An 18,317-nucleotide genomic window follows, 5' to 3' on the forward strand; every position below is an offset into this window, starting at 1 on the left:
TGTGAAATAAGCAGTCCAATCTTTTTCCCTGCCGTACAAATTGCATATATTCCAGATCTCTAAATTCCTTCGTATTAACCGTATTCTTCCCATGCGAAGAATGGACATCTCAACTGGCCTGAGAATCCGCAGGGGCAATTCAGAATGCATTGCTCGTCGTTATGTTTCATGTATTTCTTTACTTTCATAGATTTTGCGTGAAAGTGTCTTCTCGCGGGAAGAACGGGCACTTCTGGTAGTAGTATATAAATGTGAGTGGTTAATCACAGTGTAACGGACATACTAATATCAATGCCATTTTAGCAGTAACACACAGACTATAGAAACAAGTAGGCGACCAGTGAGAAGCTGATGCATGCATTTACAAATGTTTATATCTGATATAACTCAGTTTGAGGTCAACGCTTCGTTAACCAACTGTTCTATCAGTTTTGAGATGTTCATTCTCAAGTTCGACTTCCACTTACAGTTACTATGAGTTGCAGGATCAGGTACATTTGACCAGACCGAGTGCATATAAGAGTGTAAATAATGTTGCAAGAATGATGAAAAATATGTTAGCTTGGTAAAGGGACGCTGGAAGATGAAATTGGAGTCGGTGAAAATTCGAGTATTTTGGAGTGACCAGCTCTCATAGTAAGGGTGTGAAGGTTTGGGGCTTGCGGAAAACTATTTCAGAGTGAGTCATGTTGATTTCAGGCGAGATGGTTCATGCAAGATAAACTTACGTTTCTGTTCTGTATTTTTTTTTTTCTGTTTCTTACTCTTCTTAACTTACGAAGCGATTATTGAAAGAGCTTATAGCCGGTTCGACCAAGTTTAATTCACTGCTCTAACTCACAGTGAAAGTTTTCGGCCATAAGCATACATATAATTAAAAATATTACAGAAAAATAATTAGTAAAATTTATTTATTAGTGTATTTTCACTAATTTCCTATTTTAAACTTGAAAGAGACACTGTTTTTTGAGAGTTGAGAGAAAGATAATTTGTTAGCTGTCAAGCACAAATGAAGCCAGGATATTTATCATTGAAACACGTTCTATATTTTGACTTGATTTTTAATTCAGACAATGGTGCCTCAGAAAGATGGTTGCAGGAGAAATGCTGTCAATCGAAGACTGCATTTCTCAAGTAAGGTCGAGAACGATTCAGAAATTATTTTCAGACATCGTGCCTTCGTCAGATTTACAGTATTTCATTCTCCACATCCACCCACTGAAATTTAACAAACCTAAAAGCATGCCAAAATGTTCTTGTACGTCGACTTCAGCAGTTCGGAATGACATAAAAACCAAGATCCCCCTTCCGTGATGGTTTGCATTAACGCAGCGCAAAATTTGCGCGTTAGTATATAATAATAATGCATAGTAGTTATAATTGATTTTTGAACGAATTGCATTGTTTACGATCCTAAACTTTGCTAAGGCTGGTATGGAATAAGGCCCCAATACAAGTTCAAACCTTTTCACAATTTGAAATCTTTTTCCTTTGGTTGTGTTTTGATGCTTCCTGCGATTGTATATTTCGGTGCAAAATTTATCACAGGTACAGTTGCCATTGGCACTACCTTTAACGAAGACCTCTAATTGAGGGATTTTAAAATTAGTTTATTATTATTATTATTATTATTATTATTATTATTATTATTATTATTATTATTATTAATTTACTTTTGAAGGTAGAAATGAAGAAAAGTCAACTTGGTTATGCATCTGAGTATATCGATTCTGTTTCAGTCATTGCCCTGAAGTTGAAGATTAAAAGAATTACATTGAGAGATTAAGTTCGTTGAAAGTGCTAGGTTTTCTTAGCCAAGTAACATTAAATATCTTGAAAATATCTTTATCCAAATAACTGTTAAAACTCAATTATGTCTGGAAAAACATTCTGATTTTTTTTTTCTAAAAATTGGCCTTGGCTAAGAAACCTGATGCTATTATACAGGATTACTTTGTTATTTGTAAATACGGATAGTTCGTCGTGTTAGCCTTCTGGCCTGTACTGATTTTTATGTACCATTACTGTTAATAATGAAAATGGTTGAACATAAATCAACCGAACAAAAACTCAAATACGAAATGCCATGGATAATATCCAATGGTGTTGTCGTGGTGGAGGCCCTTCATGGGGCCCCAGGGCCCAACTTAAAATTGTAAATGGAAATGTGGGGGCGGTGATACCTCGTTCGATAGATCTTTAAAAACTGAAAAGCTTTGTAGCAAAAGATTTTTCATACTGGTCACCGTGTTCAAAATGGCCGCAAAGACATGGTGCCTGTATCATATAAAACGTCCAGTAACACTAATATGAAAACAGGAGATAAATGAATAGAATAAAACTCGTATAGGAAATCACAGAGAGTATTTATCATTCCACTGCTCGAGAATTATGCAACAGAGGAAAAAATGATTAAAGTAAAAGTGACATAATGCAAAGGTGGAAATCTAATTCTTATAAAATTATATTTCCGACCTCCCTTCGTAAATGGGTGAAGCGGGAATCAATGGTAAAATATCAGATGAGAACCCCATTCTTACTTGCAGTATATATAATTTGTTTAAAACATTTGTATGTGCAAGTGACTGGTACTGTAATGAATAAAAATAAGGTGAAATTTGGTTTGAAGGTTTCCCACTCAATACCCATATGTATTCCAAAGTGTGATTTGATGGGAAAAAAGAAGCAACTGAAATCCGAAGCAAAAGATTTAATAACACATTTTTGGAACTCGCAAACATTTTGTTCACCTCGTCGCCTCTGAGAATTTAACCCAATGCGTGCAAGATGTTTGGAGGCTTCTGCGTCAGTATGTACCGTTTCGTTACTAAGAATCACAACTGAAATTACTGCTGAAAGTTATTCGGAATGTAACTGTGGACATCTTAGTGAACCTCATATTCTACGTATCCTAAATTTCCCTCGCAGGTGGTATTGAGTAGGTTGAAAATGGACATGCATCCTGCTACTCCCGTTATAACTGAGAGTGTTCTTGTCTTTGTGTTCCACTAGGGGAATATCGGGGTGGTACCTCCTGTACTGCGATGGCCCTTGGGTTTCCACGTCTTTGCCCACTAATCCACGACCTGTGCATTAGACAACTGCACGTCATAAAAAAAAAATTCGTGTCACGTCAATTCTTGTTCCTGCACGTTATGTACGAAAACTGAAGCTCCAAGCGAAGCCCTCAAACGTTTATCCATCTGAAATATTCACTGTTAAGGTATGAAAAGGAATAAAACAGTGTTGTTTGAATTATTAAATAACGATGTACTAATATTCTGTACACAAAAACATTCATATTATTATTAGCCTTGCTTTTCGTGAATTTACATGTACAGCATTGTAAAAAAAAAAAAAAAAAAAAAAAAAAAAAAAAAAAAAAAAAAAAAAAAAAAAATCGTTGACTTATTTTTATTGGTTCAGCAGACACTTGTGATCCAATACGTGCGCATAGTACCGCTACATTGTGCCTCCACCCTTCGAACTGAGAGTCTACAGACGGAGTCTGTTTAGTGATTTAAATGAGAGACAGTCAGAGGTATACAGTAATATTTACCTAAAACAGAGATAAAAATTTATAATAAGGGGTGATCAACTGAAACCCGTTCAGTGGTCATAATTCATGAAATAAATTTTATTTCGAGCGGAAACTTGTACACTATCTAGAGGCGTCTATGGTTACCGTGCAGTAAAAATATTGTTCAGAAGAAGTCACTAAGAGCGTTGAGACACTTATCCCACTGTGTCACTAACTTTCAATTGCCGTCCATGTAAAATTTGGACGGCTGACTATCAACCAATCACGCACAGCATCCTGAACCTCAGGGTCAGACTGAAATCTCTGACCTTTCAATGCATTCTTTAGAGGCCCAAAGATGTGAAAGTCACAAGGTGAAAGATCAGGACTGTAGGGCGGGTGTCGCAACATTTCTCACTTGAACCGTTGAAACAAATCCCGCACAGGACGGGGATAATCAGTGGTTTGTTCATGCCCCTTCCGAAACATTCTGGCCCAGTCCACCACTGTTGTTTTGGAGGAGACGCTTGTATCACCATACACGTCTTTCATACGTCGGAACACTTCACTTGGTTGAAAACCTTCGGCATTCGGCTTTGGATGACGGCACGCTGGTCCTGTTTGGACGGATTGGGGATCTTGAACGCCAACGGAAACACGTATGAACAACATTCCTACACCCAACACACAGGGACATTAACCATTACACACTATTAAACAAACAATATCCTCCTACACACTATACCAATAATACGGTTTCAGTTGATCGCTCCTTATAGATTGGTTACAGATGTAAATATGTGACCAACTCGTTTTCGTACTATTTTTCTTGCTGTCTCTGCGTATTATTATTATTACAACTTACTGTCATTTTATTGACTTTCTTTAACAAATTCGGGAAAGAATAAATATGACTGTCGGGAAAGAATAAATATGACTGATCACACTCCAAAGAAAATTGTCTATATGCTCCTTATTTTGGGTAAATGTCGTCAATCTGCTGTTAATGCAAAAATTATCGTCAAGTTACTGTTTTGTATCAAACTCTATATGCTAATCGACGGCCACCAGTCATACAGTGATCCGAAACATTGAATTAAGAGCCCATGAGGGCCACCTGATGCATGAAAGGCCGACTCGCAACTATAATGGTGCACGAATGATAACAATTTTAGCAGCAATTCACAACAATCCCCATATTAGTGGCCGACAAATTGAAAGGGAAATAGGGATACCTAGGACAATTGCCCTTAGACTCTTCAAAAAGGTTAAATATTGTGCATATTATATCACTTTAACTCAAGCCCTTACTGCAAATTACATGTTACGCCATTTGGAGTTTTGTTATTGGGCACGGGATATGTGTCGATTTTTTTTTTTTTTTTTTTTTTTGTAAGTGATGTGTCACGTTTTCTGACGAAGCAATATTTCGAGATACTGGTAAACTTAATAGGCATAATTGTCAATAATAATAATAATAATAATAATAATAATAATAATAATAATAATAATAATAAAAATAATAATGAGCATCATTCGTACAATACCAGTATGTGCCTCGTGACATTGGAGAAACTGGTTCGATTGCCGGTGGGAGCTCATGTGGTTTGGATTCCACGTTAAACTGTAGGTCTATGTGTTATATAGCCTCGGTATTAAAAGACATGTAAACTTTAACAGAGAGAACGTGAAGAGGTCAATAATTTCAAATATCTGGAAAGTATTTTAACGCGAGTCGCTTACTGCACCAAAGAGATCAGGTCAAGAATTCTTATAGCCAAGGAGGCATTTAACAAGAAAAGATCACTCTTAACTATAGTACTCGCGCCGAGTCGTGAAGCTTGGGCTCTAAACCAATCATAAAAATATTTTGCTTTAGCTCCAACACATCGGAAAACTTTGGTACAATTCGTAGAGCCGCTTCCCGAGCGCACACTTGTGGAAACGTCGAACAGCTGAAATTCACCAACAATGTTGCCAAACTTTGAAGACATAGTAAACGAGTATATAAAAAACGCATTTAAAAATTGCCAATAATAATACTGCACAACAATAACTACTGTAACAACTATTCTAAAATTCTAACAATAGCACAAATAGTAACAACGAAAATATAACGCAACAAAAAAGAATTAACAAAACGGAATTTGACGCCAATCCGACAACACTGTACTCTCGGGAGATGTTTTCCGTGTAGCGCGAGAGAAGACACTGACAAAATTTGATGGGTGGGGGTTGACGACCGGAACACACCCTCGCGTTCTATTGGCTGGTGAAATCGGTAGATCTAGGTCAAACTTCACGACCCGGCGCGAGTACTATAGCAGTTTTTATATTGGACCAAGGAAGAAATTGAGTACTATATATTGAATATTGGACTGTACGTTCAGAAACTTGGACATTACGGAAGTTAGACAAGAAATATTTAGAGAGTTTCGAAACATGGTGTTGGAGGAAGATGGAGAAGATAAAACGGACAGAGGGAGTAACAAATTAAGGTGTTTTAAAATGAATAGGAGAGAGGAGGACACTTTTAGCCAGCATCATTCGTAGGAAGGCGAATTGGATTAGTCACATTTTGCGAAGAAATTGTCTTCTTTATACCGCCATAGAGGGAAGGATGAGAGGAAAGCGAGGAGAATACAACTGAGCGATGATTTAAAAACCAGAAGAAAATGTCAGGAGTTAAAGGGGAAAGCTGAAGATCGAGAAACGTGGAAGAAATATTTCCAGGCCCGAACCTAAGAAAGAAAGAAATTAAAATCTCATTAGTCCCAGGACCTGCCAACAGACAGAATACTTAACACGTTGGAAAAAAATCATGATTTTTTTTTAAAAAAAATCATTTTTGTTGACTTTTTTTGATTTAAATCGATTTTTTGATTTATATCAAATCTTTCTCCTCGTAAATTACAAGTCACAAACTGAAGAAAAAGCATTAGGAATTAAGTGAAAGTATTAGGGTTGAATTTTGAATTAATCCCCAGTTGTTAACCTATATCAATCCCAATGTTTCTTAACCCTCTTAAATTATGGCTTTGAAAAAGGTAAATTATAAACTTTCAGTCAAGCAGCTACATCATCATTCCTATTTATCCTAGGATCATGGTTCATATCTCATTCTCTTCAGAATAGAACAGCCTTTGAACCGGTAACATTCACATATCCCTATCGTGTCCTTGAAGCGGGAAATTTTGAGAGAAAATGGAATATTTCTGATTTTTTTTTTTTTTTTCAAATTTTGATCCCCTCCGGACTCCCTTGTGTTAATGCACATATCTCAAAATCACTAAGGGGAAATACTGAGGGGTGTACTAAATGTGTGTATAAAATTTCAAGCTATCTTGAATAGTAAGGGTGGGGAAAATATTTAACAATGAGCTAAGAACATCCTCACAATGCCTCAGATAACCCACATGTAATATAAATATTTCCTCAGACATCCCTATTTATCCTAGGGTCGTGATTTGTACATTATTCTCTTCAGAATAAAAGAGATTTTCAATCGTACCATTCAAATATCTCCATCGTGTATTTGGGGCGGAAAAATCACGAAAAAGGGATTTTCTGATAAAAATATCCTTTTTTTTTTTTTTTTTACCCCTCTGGACCAACCCCCTGTTTTAAGGTAGAGATCTGAAACACTGAAAAATACTAAGGGGTGCATTGAATAAATGTACAAAATTTCAATCTTCTAGGTGCAAAAGTAAGCCCGCGAAAAATAATATCCCCCAAATACTCCAGATTCCCGTATAAAACAGGATCTCAGGTAACAGTTTCCTGAAACATCCCTATTTATCCTAGGATCATGGTTCGTACATCATTCTCTTCAGAATAAAACAGCCTTTCAAACTGTACCATTCATATGTCTCCATCTGAATCGCGAAAAAAGCTATTTTCTTAAATTTTTTTTTTTTTTTTTTTACATTTTTCCCTCTGTACCGTCCTGTTTTCACGCAGAGATCTGAAAACATATGAAAAATACTAAGGAGTCCACTGAACGAGTGTGCAAAATTTCAGTCTTTTGAATGCAAAATGTAAGCCCGCCAAAAAAAAGAAGAATAGGCTAAACAAAAAATATCTTTAAATTTATGATGTCATCACACACTGTGTCTCGACGCAGAAAGGCATGAAAGCATATGTAACATGTTCTACAATGCCTCCAGTCTTTTTTTTTTTTAAATCGTTTATTGGTACTTTTTTAATCGAATAATGAAGATTCGATTTTTAATAGAATAAAAATACGTAATATAATTTAAAAGGTTAAGCATTAAGGAAAAAGTATAGCAACGTTTATCAAAATGACACTTTTTTCACAAAAGTTACTGATATTTGGTAGGGGCATATTTTTTTTAAAAAAAAAAATGGAACTAGTTTGAGGCACGAAATACATAAATTTCGCCTAAAGTTATAAATCTTACAAAAAAATCGGAGAGGGAATAGGACCCCTCTAAATACGCCCTATTATCAGGGAACAAACAAGCAGACGCGCACACGAAAGAATTTTCATCTTAAATGTCGATGGTGATGTCCCCGTTGGAATAGTTAACAATTTAAAAACCCAAACCCATTGTTACGAAGAGAAGAAAGCAAGATTGCTCTGTTACCCGTTCAAAACGGGATTTTCCCTAATCATCCAGTGCATGACACTTGTTTTCATACTATGCTGTACCGTACATACTGTATATTCGAGTCTCCCATAACCGAAGTAACAGAACAGAAACGGGATTTTACTTATTTTCACTTTAAATTATTTTATTTCGGAATTTGATTTAAATCAACGATTTTTATTTAAAAAATCAAGTGATTTAAATCTTGATTTAAATCGTGATTTAAATCAATCCACCCTGATACTTAATAATAATAATAATAATAATAATAATAATAATAATAATAATAATAATAATAATAATAATAATAAACTCTAGCCCAACCAACCAATGCTAGAATATCTACATTTTCTCACTTAACCAAGATTTCGGCTAACAAATTCCAATTACACAGTTCTGCTTAAGATGATAAAGCTGTGCAATAAACTACTATACGAGCTTAAAAAATTGAATAATAACACTTTTAAACACAAAATTAAGAAATTGGAGCAGAGAAACATTCATTTTACACTCCCTATGTAATACAGTTTATGTGTATATTTTTACTGTCTTTTTTTTTCTCTTTTTTTTTTTAAATCGGTTTTTCATGTATAACGAAACCATTGTTTCATTGTACATTATGTAGAACACACATAAAGGGGGAAATATTCAATGAAGCAATCAGATCTCCGGCGTCCATTAAGAAAACTACTTAGTAGGGTGCATCGAATTTCCACTTTTTTTGAAATCAGCTTACCCTTAGTGATATTTTTTTGCGAAATGGCCTCCATATAACGTGTAAAAAATTGCAAGTCGATTGGTCAATATCTTTAGGTGCCACCAACAGCCAAAAGTTTTGAAATTTTGTTAAAAAATAAATGTTATTTTAAAAAATGTAAAATATCTAGTTTTATGAAATATGGTTATCCTATGTGGTTTTGTTTCTATAAAAGGTCAATATTTTACGTGAAAAAAATTTCAGCTTGATGAGTCAAGTCATTCAGGTGTCACCTGTGGCTTAAAATATGGACAAATGTGTCCCTACTTTTTCATTTTTTTAAAATTAAGTAGCATTGTTTGTGATTCATCTGGATCGTTAATTAGATAAGAAAGATTTTGTTTTACATCTGCAGCTATTTGCTTATTTCCAAACGTTAATGATGGAAATGACCCAGAACTCACCATGAGGAGGTGGCTGTAGTTCGAGTTCCGCCCACCCGTATATACTAATGTTGCATATGGTAGTGCAAGTCATATTGTTACTCTTTTACCTCAAACTGTTTTTCTTTTCTTTTTTGTATTACATTCTGGTACGTTTTTTCTTGATTGTAGCGTTGATAGGACAAATCTATGTCGTGCTTCTTGCCCACATACCGTTGATGCCGCTTCTGTCCCCAACTTCACCATTCTTTCTACCGCGCGAGTGTGACAGGGTAAGGATGTAATATATTCATTAGCCATTGGAGCCGTCTTTACATTTTCTCTTAGCTTCTGCAGGCTAAAGTGTTTTGTCAGTGGTGGCTCTATCAGCGTCATGTTGACCAATTAATCATATCAACATAGTTTGTCGCTTCTAAGTTGATTTCAGAGATGACGAATTCTCGTACCGGTACGCGATCACCAGATTGGGTCGTTTGTCTTGCTTTTAGGACTCGCCTCCAGCCGAGCTCTTGTACGTTAGCATCTTGGTCAGTCAACATTGATAGAAGTAGGTTTTCAAGATGACCGTACCACGCATTTCTACGAACACTGGATCAATTATTTTCCTGTATTTCGCTTCCATGTGGCGAGAAGTCGTGATGAGTTGCCACAAATGACGAGCTTCTTCTGCACACGATGTATTACGGATCACAGCACACCAGAGTGGCGCGTAGACCATCATGATGTACTGGACGATGGTTTTAGGTTCATTCGTGGGCTCTTTTGTTCCTACGCACAAACGTAAGACTCTATTTGCTGTAATTACCCATCTGCCTTGATGGATTTTACCAGGCTTCATGTGAGCTAACTCAATGGGCCATTCTCCTGAAGAAACCGGTTGGCAGATATTCAGCACATATTTTTGATCCGTGTTTAATGAATCCTCAGTGAAGTTGAGATCCCAGTCTACTGGAACGGGCTAAAAAATCTGAAGTGACAACTCTTCTCAGATTGGAAGTGCTGATCCTATTGGTCCTTTAAATGTATTTGGTAAAGTAGACTTGCCGTCTATAAATTCAATCAAATGTCGAAATGGGAGCTCATTCGTGTGTATGATGATTAATTGGTGATATGATTAATTGGTCAACATGACGCAGATAGAGCCACCACTGACAAAACACTTGAGCCTGCAGAAGCTAAGAGAAAATGTAAAGACGGCTCCAATGGCTAATGAATATATTACATCCTTACCCTGTCACACTCGCGCGGTAGAAAGAATGGTGAAGTTGGGGACAGAAGCGGCATCAACGGTATGTGGGCAAGAAGCACAACATAGATTTGTCCTATCAACACTACAATCAAGAAAAAACATACCAGAATGTAATACAAAAAAGAAAAGAAAAACAGTTTGAGGTAAAAGAGTAACAATATGACTTGCACTACCATATGCAACATTAGTATATACGGGTGGGCGGAACTCGAACTACAGCCACCTCCTCATGGTGAGTTCTGGGTCATTTCCATCATTAACGTTTGGAAATAAGCAAATAGCTGCAGATGTAAAACAAAATCTTTCTTATCTAATTAACGATCCAGATGAATCAAAAACAACGCTACTTAATTTTAAAAAAATGAAAAAGTAGGGACACATTTGTCCATATTTTAAGCCACAGGTGGCACCTGAATGACTTGACCCATCAAGCTGAAATTCTTTTTCACGTAAAATATTGACCTTTTATAGAAACAAAACCACATAGGATAACCATATTTCATAAAACTAGATATTTTACATTTTTTAAAATAACATTTATTTTTTAACAAAATTTCAAAACTTTTGGCTGTTGGTGGCACCTAAAGATATTGACCAATCGACTTGCAATTTTTTACACGTTATATGGAGGCCATTTCGCAAAAAAATATCACTAAGGGTAAGCTGATTTCAAAAAAAGTGGAAATTCGATGCACCCTACTACTTAGTCATGAGAAACTCCTGTTCTCTGGTCTCTGATACTCATTTATGAAGAGAACAGCACTTTAAAATATAAAAGCAAGATATGGCAAGAAAATTGTTTCAGATTTCAAAAAAATATTGATTTATTGTCTCCAGAAAATATTTTCTGTTACCAAATTCTTTGCATTACAAATTTTAGGTTTGGTTTCGTATTACGATGCTACGATGCTTTACAATAGCATCGTAGGTATAAGATTTAAAGGCAGTGTGACTGCTGAGAAACAATACTTTTTTAAGTATGATTATTATAAAGAGAAAAAATGTTTGAATTTACGTTACTCTTTTAGGGAACAAAACAAAAATCTTCGTATTGTTTTAAAATTATGCGTGGTAATCATAAAGTACGTTGTTTGCCTGGCATACATGAATGTATTGTCTTCTACTTCTTGTATATATCTAAGGATAAGTGTGTAAATACCGAATTCACACATTGGAAATATACAGTAAATAAAATAATTGAAGGAGTAGAGAGGTTGACCTGAAGATGAAAGCAGCTCTTAAAAATAGTATGTTTTAACTTGACACCTTACAACTCTCTGGTTCGATTGCCGGTGGGACTCATATATGATTCTTATTCTGTGTTGGATTGTAAGCCCACGTTTCATATAGCCTCTCTGCTGGAAGAGGTGCTAAACCTCAAATCGATCAAATCAAACTCAAATTCAAGATTTCATGCGAAGAAAAAGCATGACTTCGTGTTAGTAAAGTCAGGGAAATGAATTCTCAGTATTTTGTGAGAACACTGTAAAACAGGTACACAAATTGTAGTATTTTGGAGAACATAATCTGGAAGAAGTGCTTGGTGTAAAAATGGGCGAGCAAACAGACGAATGGCGAAAGTTACGCAATATGGAATTTCAGAATAAGTACATGACATTAAATGTCATTGGAATGTAAGATCGAGACGTTTCAGATTTATAAACGTTAGAAATATGCGTGAAATGTATAGTGTTCTAGTTATGAAGTATATGCAAATGAATCCTTTGGATAGACAAACAAGAAATTAAGAGAATAATATAAAGCCAGACCAGAATTAAGTGAGTAGTAGTAAATCTAACTGGGTTGGGTTTCTAGTGACCATGAACTACATGCTACCTTATGCTGCATTCAATAAAGAATATCTATACCATTCCTCTAAAAACGATGTACAAGTTATATGTCTTTTCGCGACGAAGGCTCAATGTGGTCTAACTTAATATTAATCAAGTAAATTACGTTTTGTTTGAGTTTCCACTATTTAGATAGGTACTTACGTAAACCTGAAAATCGTATTTGCTGCTTTTGGTGTGCTCCTTAATTGATGTATCTAAAGTAATCTATTTTATATTCTATTAATGAATGCATTATATACTTTCTAAACATTATTTTAAATTCTTTCTTTTTTTGTTTGTTACAGGTCCCTGTGAGATTCATTCCTGAACAAGATGAGGTTACAGGTGTTATCAATATTACTGCTACTAGCAGTAACAGTGTTGACTTGTGGAGAAGCTAAAAAGTATTATGGTGATGGTGAACAATATAACCATAAGAGACAGAAAGATGGAAAACATTATGATAAATATGATAAAAATAATAGAGATGTAGAAAAATATCAGAATAAGGGTGGACAATTTTCTAAATATGACAAAGATAATGACAGACGGAACGGTAATGATGACAGAGTTTACGATAAGAGAAACAAACACGATGGTAAACACGAATATTCTCCAAAACGTGATGATAGGTATAACGATAAAAGAGATAAACGCGATAGAAGGCAGCACGACGATAATCCCCCTTACGACAGAGGTCAAGAGAGATACGATAAACACGAACGTTCTCCCCGTCAGGATAGAAACGACAGGCAGGAACGCCCTCCCCCTTATGACAGGGACAGGGACGATGATAGACAGGACAGACAAGAGTACTCTCCCCGTTATGACAGGGATAGGGACCATGATAGGCAGGACAGACAAGAATATGACGATCGTGAGGATATAGATGACGTAGATGAATACTCTGCCCCACGTAATAATCCCCGTGACAGGTACGATAGAGACGATAATCAGGATGATAGGGATGCTGATAGATACGACAACCGAGATCGTCCACGGCGCGATGATAAACCAGGAAAGGGAAAATACTATAAGAAATATGATCGTAAAATAGATGAGCGACGTGATACGAATCCTCGGGATGATAAGCGTGGGAAGAAACATAAAAAGTATGACGGTCGAAGGGACGATAGACGATTCGATGACTATAATGATGTAGGCAGAGATTTCCTTGACATTGGACCTCCTTTTGTAGGTTACGATAACAGGCAGGATGTTTCTCCACAAGACGACGACAGGAATGTTCCAAGAGTTTCAGAAAGGAAGGAAGACTACCCTCTTCGTGGTCCCGATTTCTTGGGACTTGATCAGCGTAAACCGTACAAACACTACAGAAAGGACAAGCGCCAAGATTATTTCGATGCACCTTGGAAGCAGTCGTTTCCTCTGTATTCATACGACAACTATCCTGTTGTAAATAATCCACCAACACCCGCTGCAACTCCTCCATCGCCACCACCAGCATCCGAAGTAGCTGAAATGGCTCGCTACGTTGTTCACACTGCAGGTAAAATTACGTTATTCTCGTTTTAGATAATTTAGTTTAAAAAGGGAAAGAAAGACTTTGTTGCATACCAGTCGTCTGTTGTACTTTTACGTATTTTCTGTGAATTTTGAGGCGTGTAACATAGAAGAAAGATCGTGGGAGGAAATAGGAAAATTTCAAGAAAATTTATGAACCATTTTGTTGTTCCGCTACAAACTCGCATGAATTAGGATCGAGCTAAAAGCTTTTGCAAGAAAGCTGAATGATCTTCTAGTAAGAGACCGTATTTCTCTGCAGCCTTGATAAAGAATGTTACTTATTACAGTATATTATGCATTCAGTTATATAACGTGCTCCTTTTCATGGTATTGGAGACAGTGCCTCTGTATTTCTTTGATAAATTTTGATGATATAATCTTTGACGTGCAGTTACAAGAATACAGTAATGGAATGCGATAACATTATATTGCTAAATCATAAACGTAAAAATAGTTGTAATCATGTTTCTAGTTTCAGGATATGCAGTGAATTCTTTTAAAAATATGAGTATTCTGTACATAAAGTTCTAATATGGGAAGTAATAATTACATCTGAAAGTCCTGTCAATAAGTGAGTATTTGGCGATATACTATTTCAGAACATTTGTAAGTAAGTTGTATCAACTTTTTTTTTTTTTTTTTTTAATATATATCATGTTTTGTTTTTAGATTTGTTTTTGGATTTGATGCGAGTCAAACTTAGAAAGAATCGAGTACTCAAGCAAAGCGTTTCGGTTATAATTGGTTCAGATTTGTAATTTTAAGTGAACAGAATAAAGTATTGCTATGATCAGGTGTATACACTAGCAGTTATGAATGTATTTGAGGAGTATAAGACACACCATTTTCCGTTGAGAATAAGTCCAAGAATGGATTACACTTATGTATCGGTTCAGAGATTTCGATTATTACAATTTCATTGCCGAATTCTTGTTATTTGTTGTCTTCCTAGTTTCTTTACGGTGTGCAAGGTGAGTAAGTTCAGTGATTCAGTAAATGTAGTATGAATACAATTGCCGTATTTACCGTTTCGAACTACGTGTACTTTTCTCTGGACGCGCACACGTTATGGACATTTCTAGGCAATTCTACATTTAGTTAAACATTAACTTCTCGTATATTTCTTAACCGAAATATCAGTTTGTATTTCAGTGAATCGTTATAATATATAGTGAAAATATTTTTTTCCTCAAATTTGATACTGAAAATGGAGTGCGACTTATATGGTACCTTTTATTGTTGAAATATCTGTTTTGCTGCTTCTTTCTATGTTTTGTAATTTGAGTGGTAAACTATTAGTATATTTTGTTTCTTTGAGATTTTGCGTTTGGTTGTCAACCTGTTATAGTGATCGCGAGGACTCGTGAAACCTGAGCTGTACACCAATCATAGAACTGCTTTGCCTCACTTATGATGCATCGGAAGAATTCGATACGATTCGTGACTCTGCCTTCCGAACGCACGCTTGAGAAAACGTGAAACAACAGAAATTTACCAACAATGCTGCTAAATTTAGAAGGCATGGCGAATGATAAAAAAAAAAAAAAAAAAAAAAAAAAAAAAAAACTAATTAAACGGTAACAATAATAATAGGAAAAATATAAAACAACAACAACAATAACAAAAAATAAACAAAACGAAACTTAGGGGCAATCCGACAACACTGTACCTTCGGCAGATGTTATTCGTATAGCGCGAGAGACGAGAGACGACACTGGCAAAAAATTTATGGAAGGGTGTTGACGACCGGCACACACCCTCGCGTTCTATTAGATGTTGAAATGGGGAGATCTGGATCAAGCTTCATGACTTCCTGCGATCATTGTAGTAATATTGATTTTTCCTTTTAAATATATTCTTTATTGAAAGCATAGAAACAAATGAAAGCGAAGGAATGAAAAAAGTGCATTATTATGGTAATGATATATGTATGTATGTATGGTATATATATATGTATGATATATGTATGGTATATGTTACCTATATTACTAAGCATGCATTAGTCACAGAACTATACAGCATCGTTTTCTCAGCTAGTGTAAGAGAATCGGTATAATTGTCTACATTAATTAGAACATATTACTTCTTCACACAAATAACACTTTGAAACTGTCTTCGATGCAGGATACCCTCAAACATCTGAACAGGTGAAAATGTGATCGCCATACTTCAGAGTTGTGTAGAGAATAGTAGCATTATGTTCAGTGCAGTCTTTCAACTTCAATCGCATGCTTTGTTATTTTCACTTATATGAGACGTACATTTTCGTAATTCAATTTGAAGTTCTTTTTGTGTCACTCGAGTGCTTTACGTGGGACGCTTTATTATCGAAAGATGATGTACACGAATCGAATAGTAATCAGGTTTCGTCCGATGAGTGATATTGAATGTATTGAATATTATCAATGCCCCCTCCGCCCCACCCCAATGCATATTTTCATTCTCCATTTTTCAATAGTATCTATATATATAAAAGAGAACGCACAAATCCTTTGTGAACTCATCACGCTAATACGGCTGAACCAATTTCTTTCATTTTTGGGGGGTTGTTAGGATTTGGACCCTAGATGGTTTTTATCATATCACTTTAATTTTTAATTACCAGTGTCTTGAGATAATTGACCATTCAAGTGTCCATACGTACAAATCCTTTGTTATTAGTTCATCATAGGTAAAAATAAACGTATTTATATGCAACCCGCATGACCATGTGACTCGGCGGGTTAACATAAATGACAGGCGCTATAATGTTAACATTTACTGCAATTTGAAAGCGAAAAAGTAAAAATTATCTAAGTAACAAAGTTTATTGCGTTCCGGGGTGACCGCAGCGAAGCGGGGTGAACGCTGCTAGTGTGAAATAAGGGACAGTTAGAATAAACAAACAAAATAAAATAAAAGTCATTCAATATTTTTAAAATTTTGCTTTTCAGTAGTTTTATATTAGGAGCAATCGTTTGATTGTAACTTGGTTGTCTTTACCAGACGAAAATAAAGTTTAAAATGTTACTTTAAGTTGGTTCCGGAATAAATAAATGAACAAATAAACAAGTTGGTTCCGGAATAAATAAATGAACAAATAAACATTGGAAGAAATATTATTAAGTTTTATTTGATTGTAAATTACTTGTATGCATAGTATTATCAATATGGAGTTGGTTTGTTTAGTTATACGTTTTACAGTTTTTTTTTTCCTTTTCACCGAGAGTTCATGGGTATCGAGCACATTGATAGAAGCCTCTAACTTTATTATAATATGTTTACATTTTTCTATCATCAGTTTCTAGAACGCAAGTGACATAAGACATATAATATAGTAATATAGAACTTAAATTATCGTAATTTCATTTAGTGGATTTATCTGCTTTGTCAATCATACATTCTCCATGTTTGGTTTTATTTGTATATTTGAGTATCAAATAAATAAAGATACCTCAACTCCAATCCATTTTTCAGATTGGCTTTCGATTGCGACGGAATCCAGTCGGCAAGCGACTAATGGTTTTCCATTTTCAAATATAATTTCGACCAGCGATGGTGCATCAAACAAGTCTACAGGAGTACCGTTCTTCTACATGACGCCGTTAGATCTGACAGCTATCGATCTATCCGTAAGTTCTTAATTTTTTAGGATGTCCTGATGTTTACTTGTACATTGTTTCTTAAAACACATTTATTCTTTATTTATTTATTGGTAAATGAATAGAAAAGCAATGACAGTGAATAGAAAAACAAATGATCTAATTCCATTCTTAGAACAAAAGCACCCGGTGGATATCCTATATAAATATTATCTTTAAATGTTTCGTTAAAATTCTATCTGGACAACTTAGAAAATCGCACGGTCCGACACTTTCAGTTGGTTAGTTAAATGTGATCCGTGGACAGCTGTAGTAAAACTGAGTTACAGCTATAGACATATGAGTAGTGACTTTTTCAAAACTCGCTTTATCCACTTTTTCTTCATTTTTGAGTTAGAAACTAAATTCAGTAATGTTCAAATGTCAGATCATTCTTGTCAGAAAATGAGTACAAATAACAATAATTCGCATTTGAGTTCTGGTTGCTGTGCAAAACTTGGTATATTTCCAAGCAGTGCCGGTGCAAAACTTGTGTTATTCATTTCGACCAATGAGGTGGCTTGTTTGTGACGAGCAGGAATTATGGATACTGTCATGTGATCAATGACTATAAACAGACGATAATCTTGCTTCTGTAAGCTTTTGCTGTCATCACATTGGTGACTATCAATTCGTATTATGGGAAAACTTGGGCCGCAAATGATGCCCTGAGGTTCTACAAAATGTTGTTCGAGTTGTCCAGTAAAGACATCGCTGCAGAGGAGGAACATCACGCTTGTGAAAATCTCGCGTATGAACCATCAGATTGTGATCCAGATTGTGTTGGACCTATGATCTAATATTGATTTTGCAGTTTTA

The 18,317-nt window shown here is 35.5% G+C and overlaps 1 protein-coding gene across 6 annotated transcripts in view; it reads left to right on the plus strand.

Moving 5' to 3' along the window:
• LOC145678502 (uncharacterized) overlaps positions 1 to 18,317 on the plus strand; it is a 147,188-nt gene that overhangs the window by 86,706 nt on the left and 42,165 nt on the right. For all 6 annotated transcript variants that reach the window (XM_081748719.1, XM_081748722.1, XM_081748717.1 and 3 more), the window contains exons 2-3: positions 12,657 to 13,861; positions 17,335 to 17,489. In XM_081748719.1, the coding sequence (XP_081604845.1) occupies positions 12,685 to 13,861; positions 17,335 to 17,489 (1,332 nt within the window). In that variant the 5' untranslated portion in view covers positions 12,657 to 12,684. The remainder of the gene's footprint in view (positions 1 to 12,656; positions 13,862 to 17,334; positions 17,490 to 18,317) is intronic.

The sequence above is a fragment of the Thermobia domestica genome, chromosome 2 (genome assembly GCF_964235325.1).
Source record: "Thermobia domestica chromosome 2, izTheDome1.hap1.1, whole genome shotgun sequence".
NCBI classification, from domain to species: Eukaryota; Metazoa; Arthropoda; class Insecta; order Zygentoma; family Lepismatidae; genus Thermobia; species Thermobia domestica.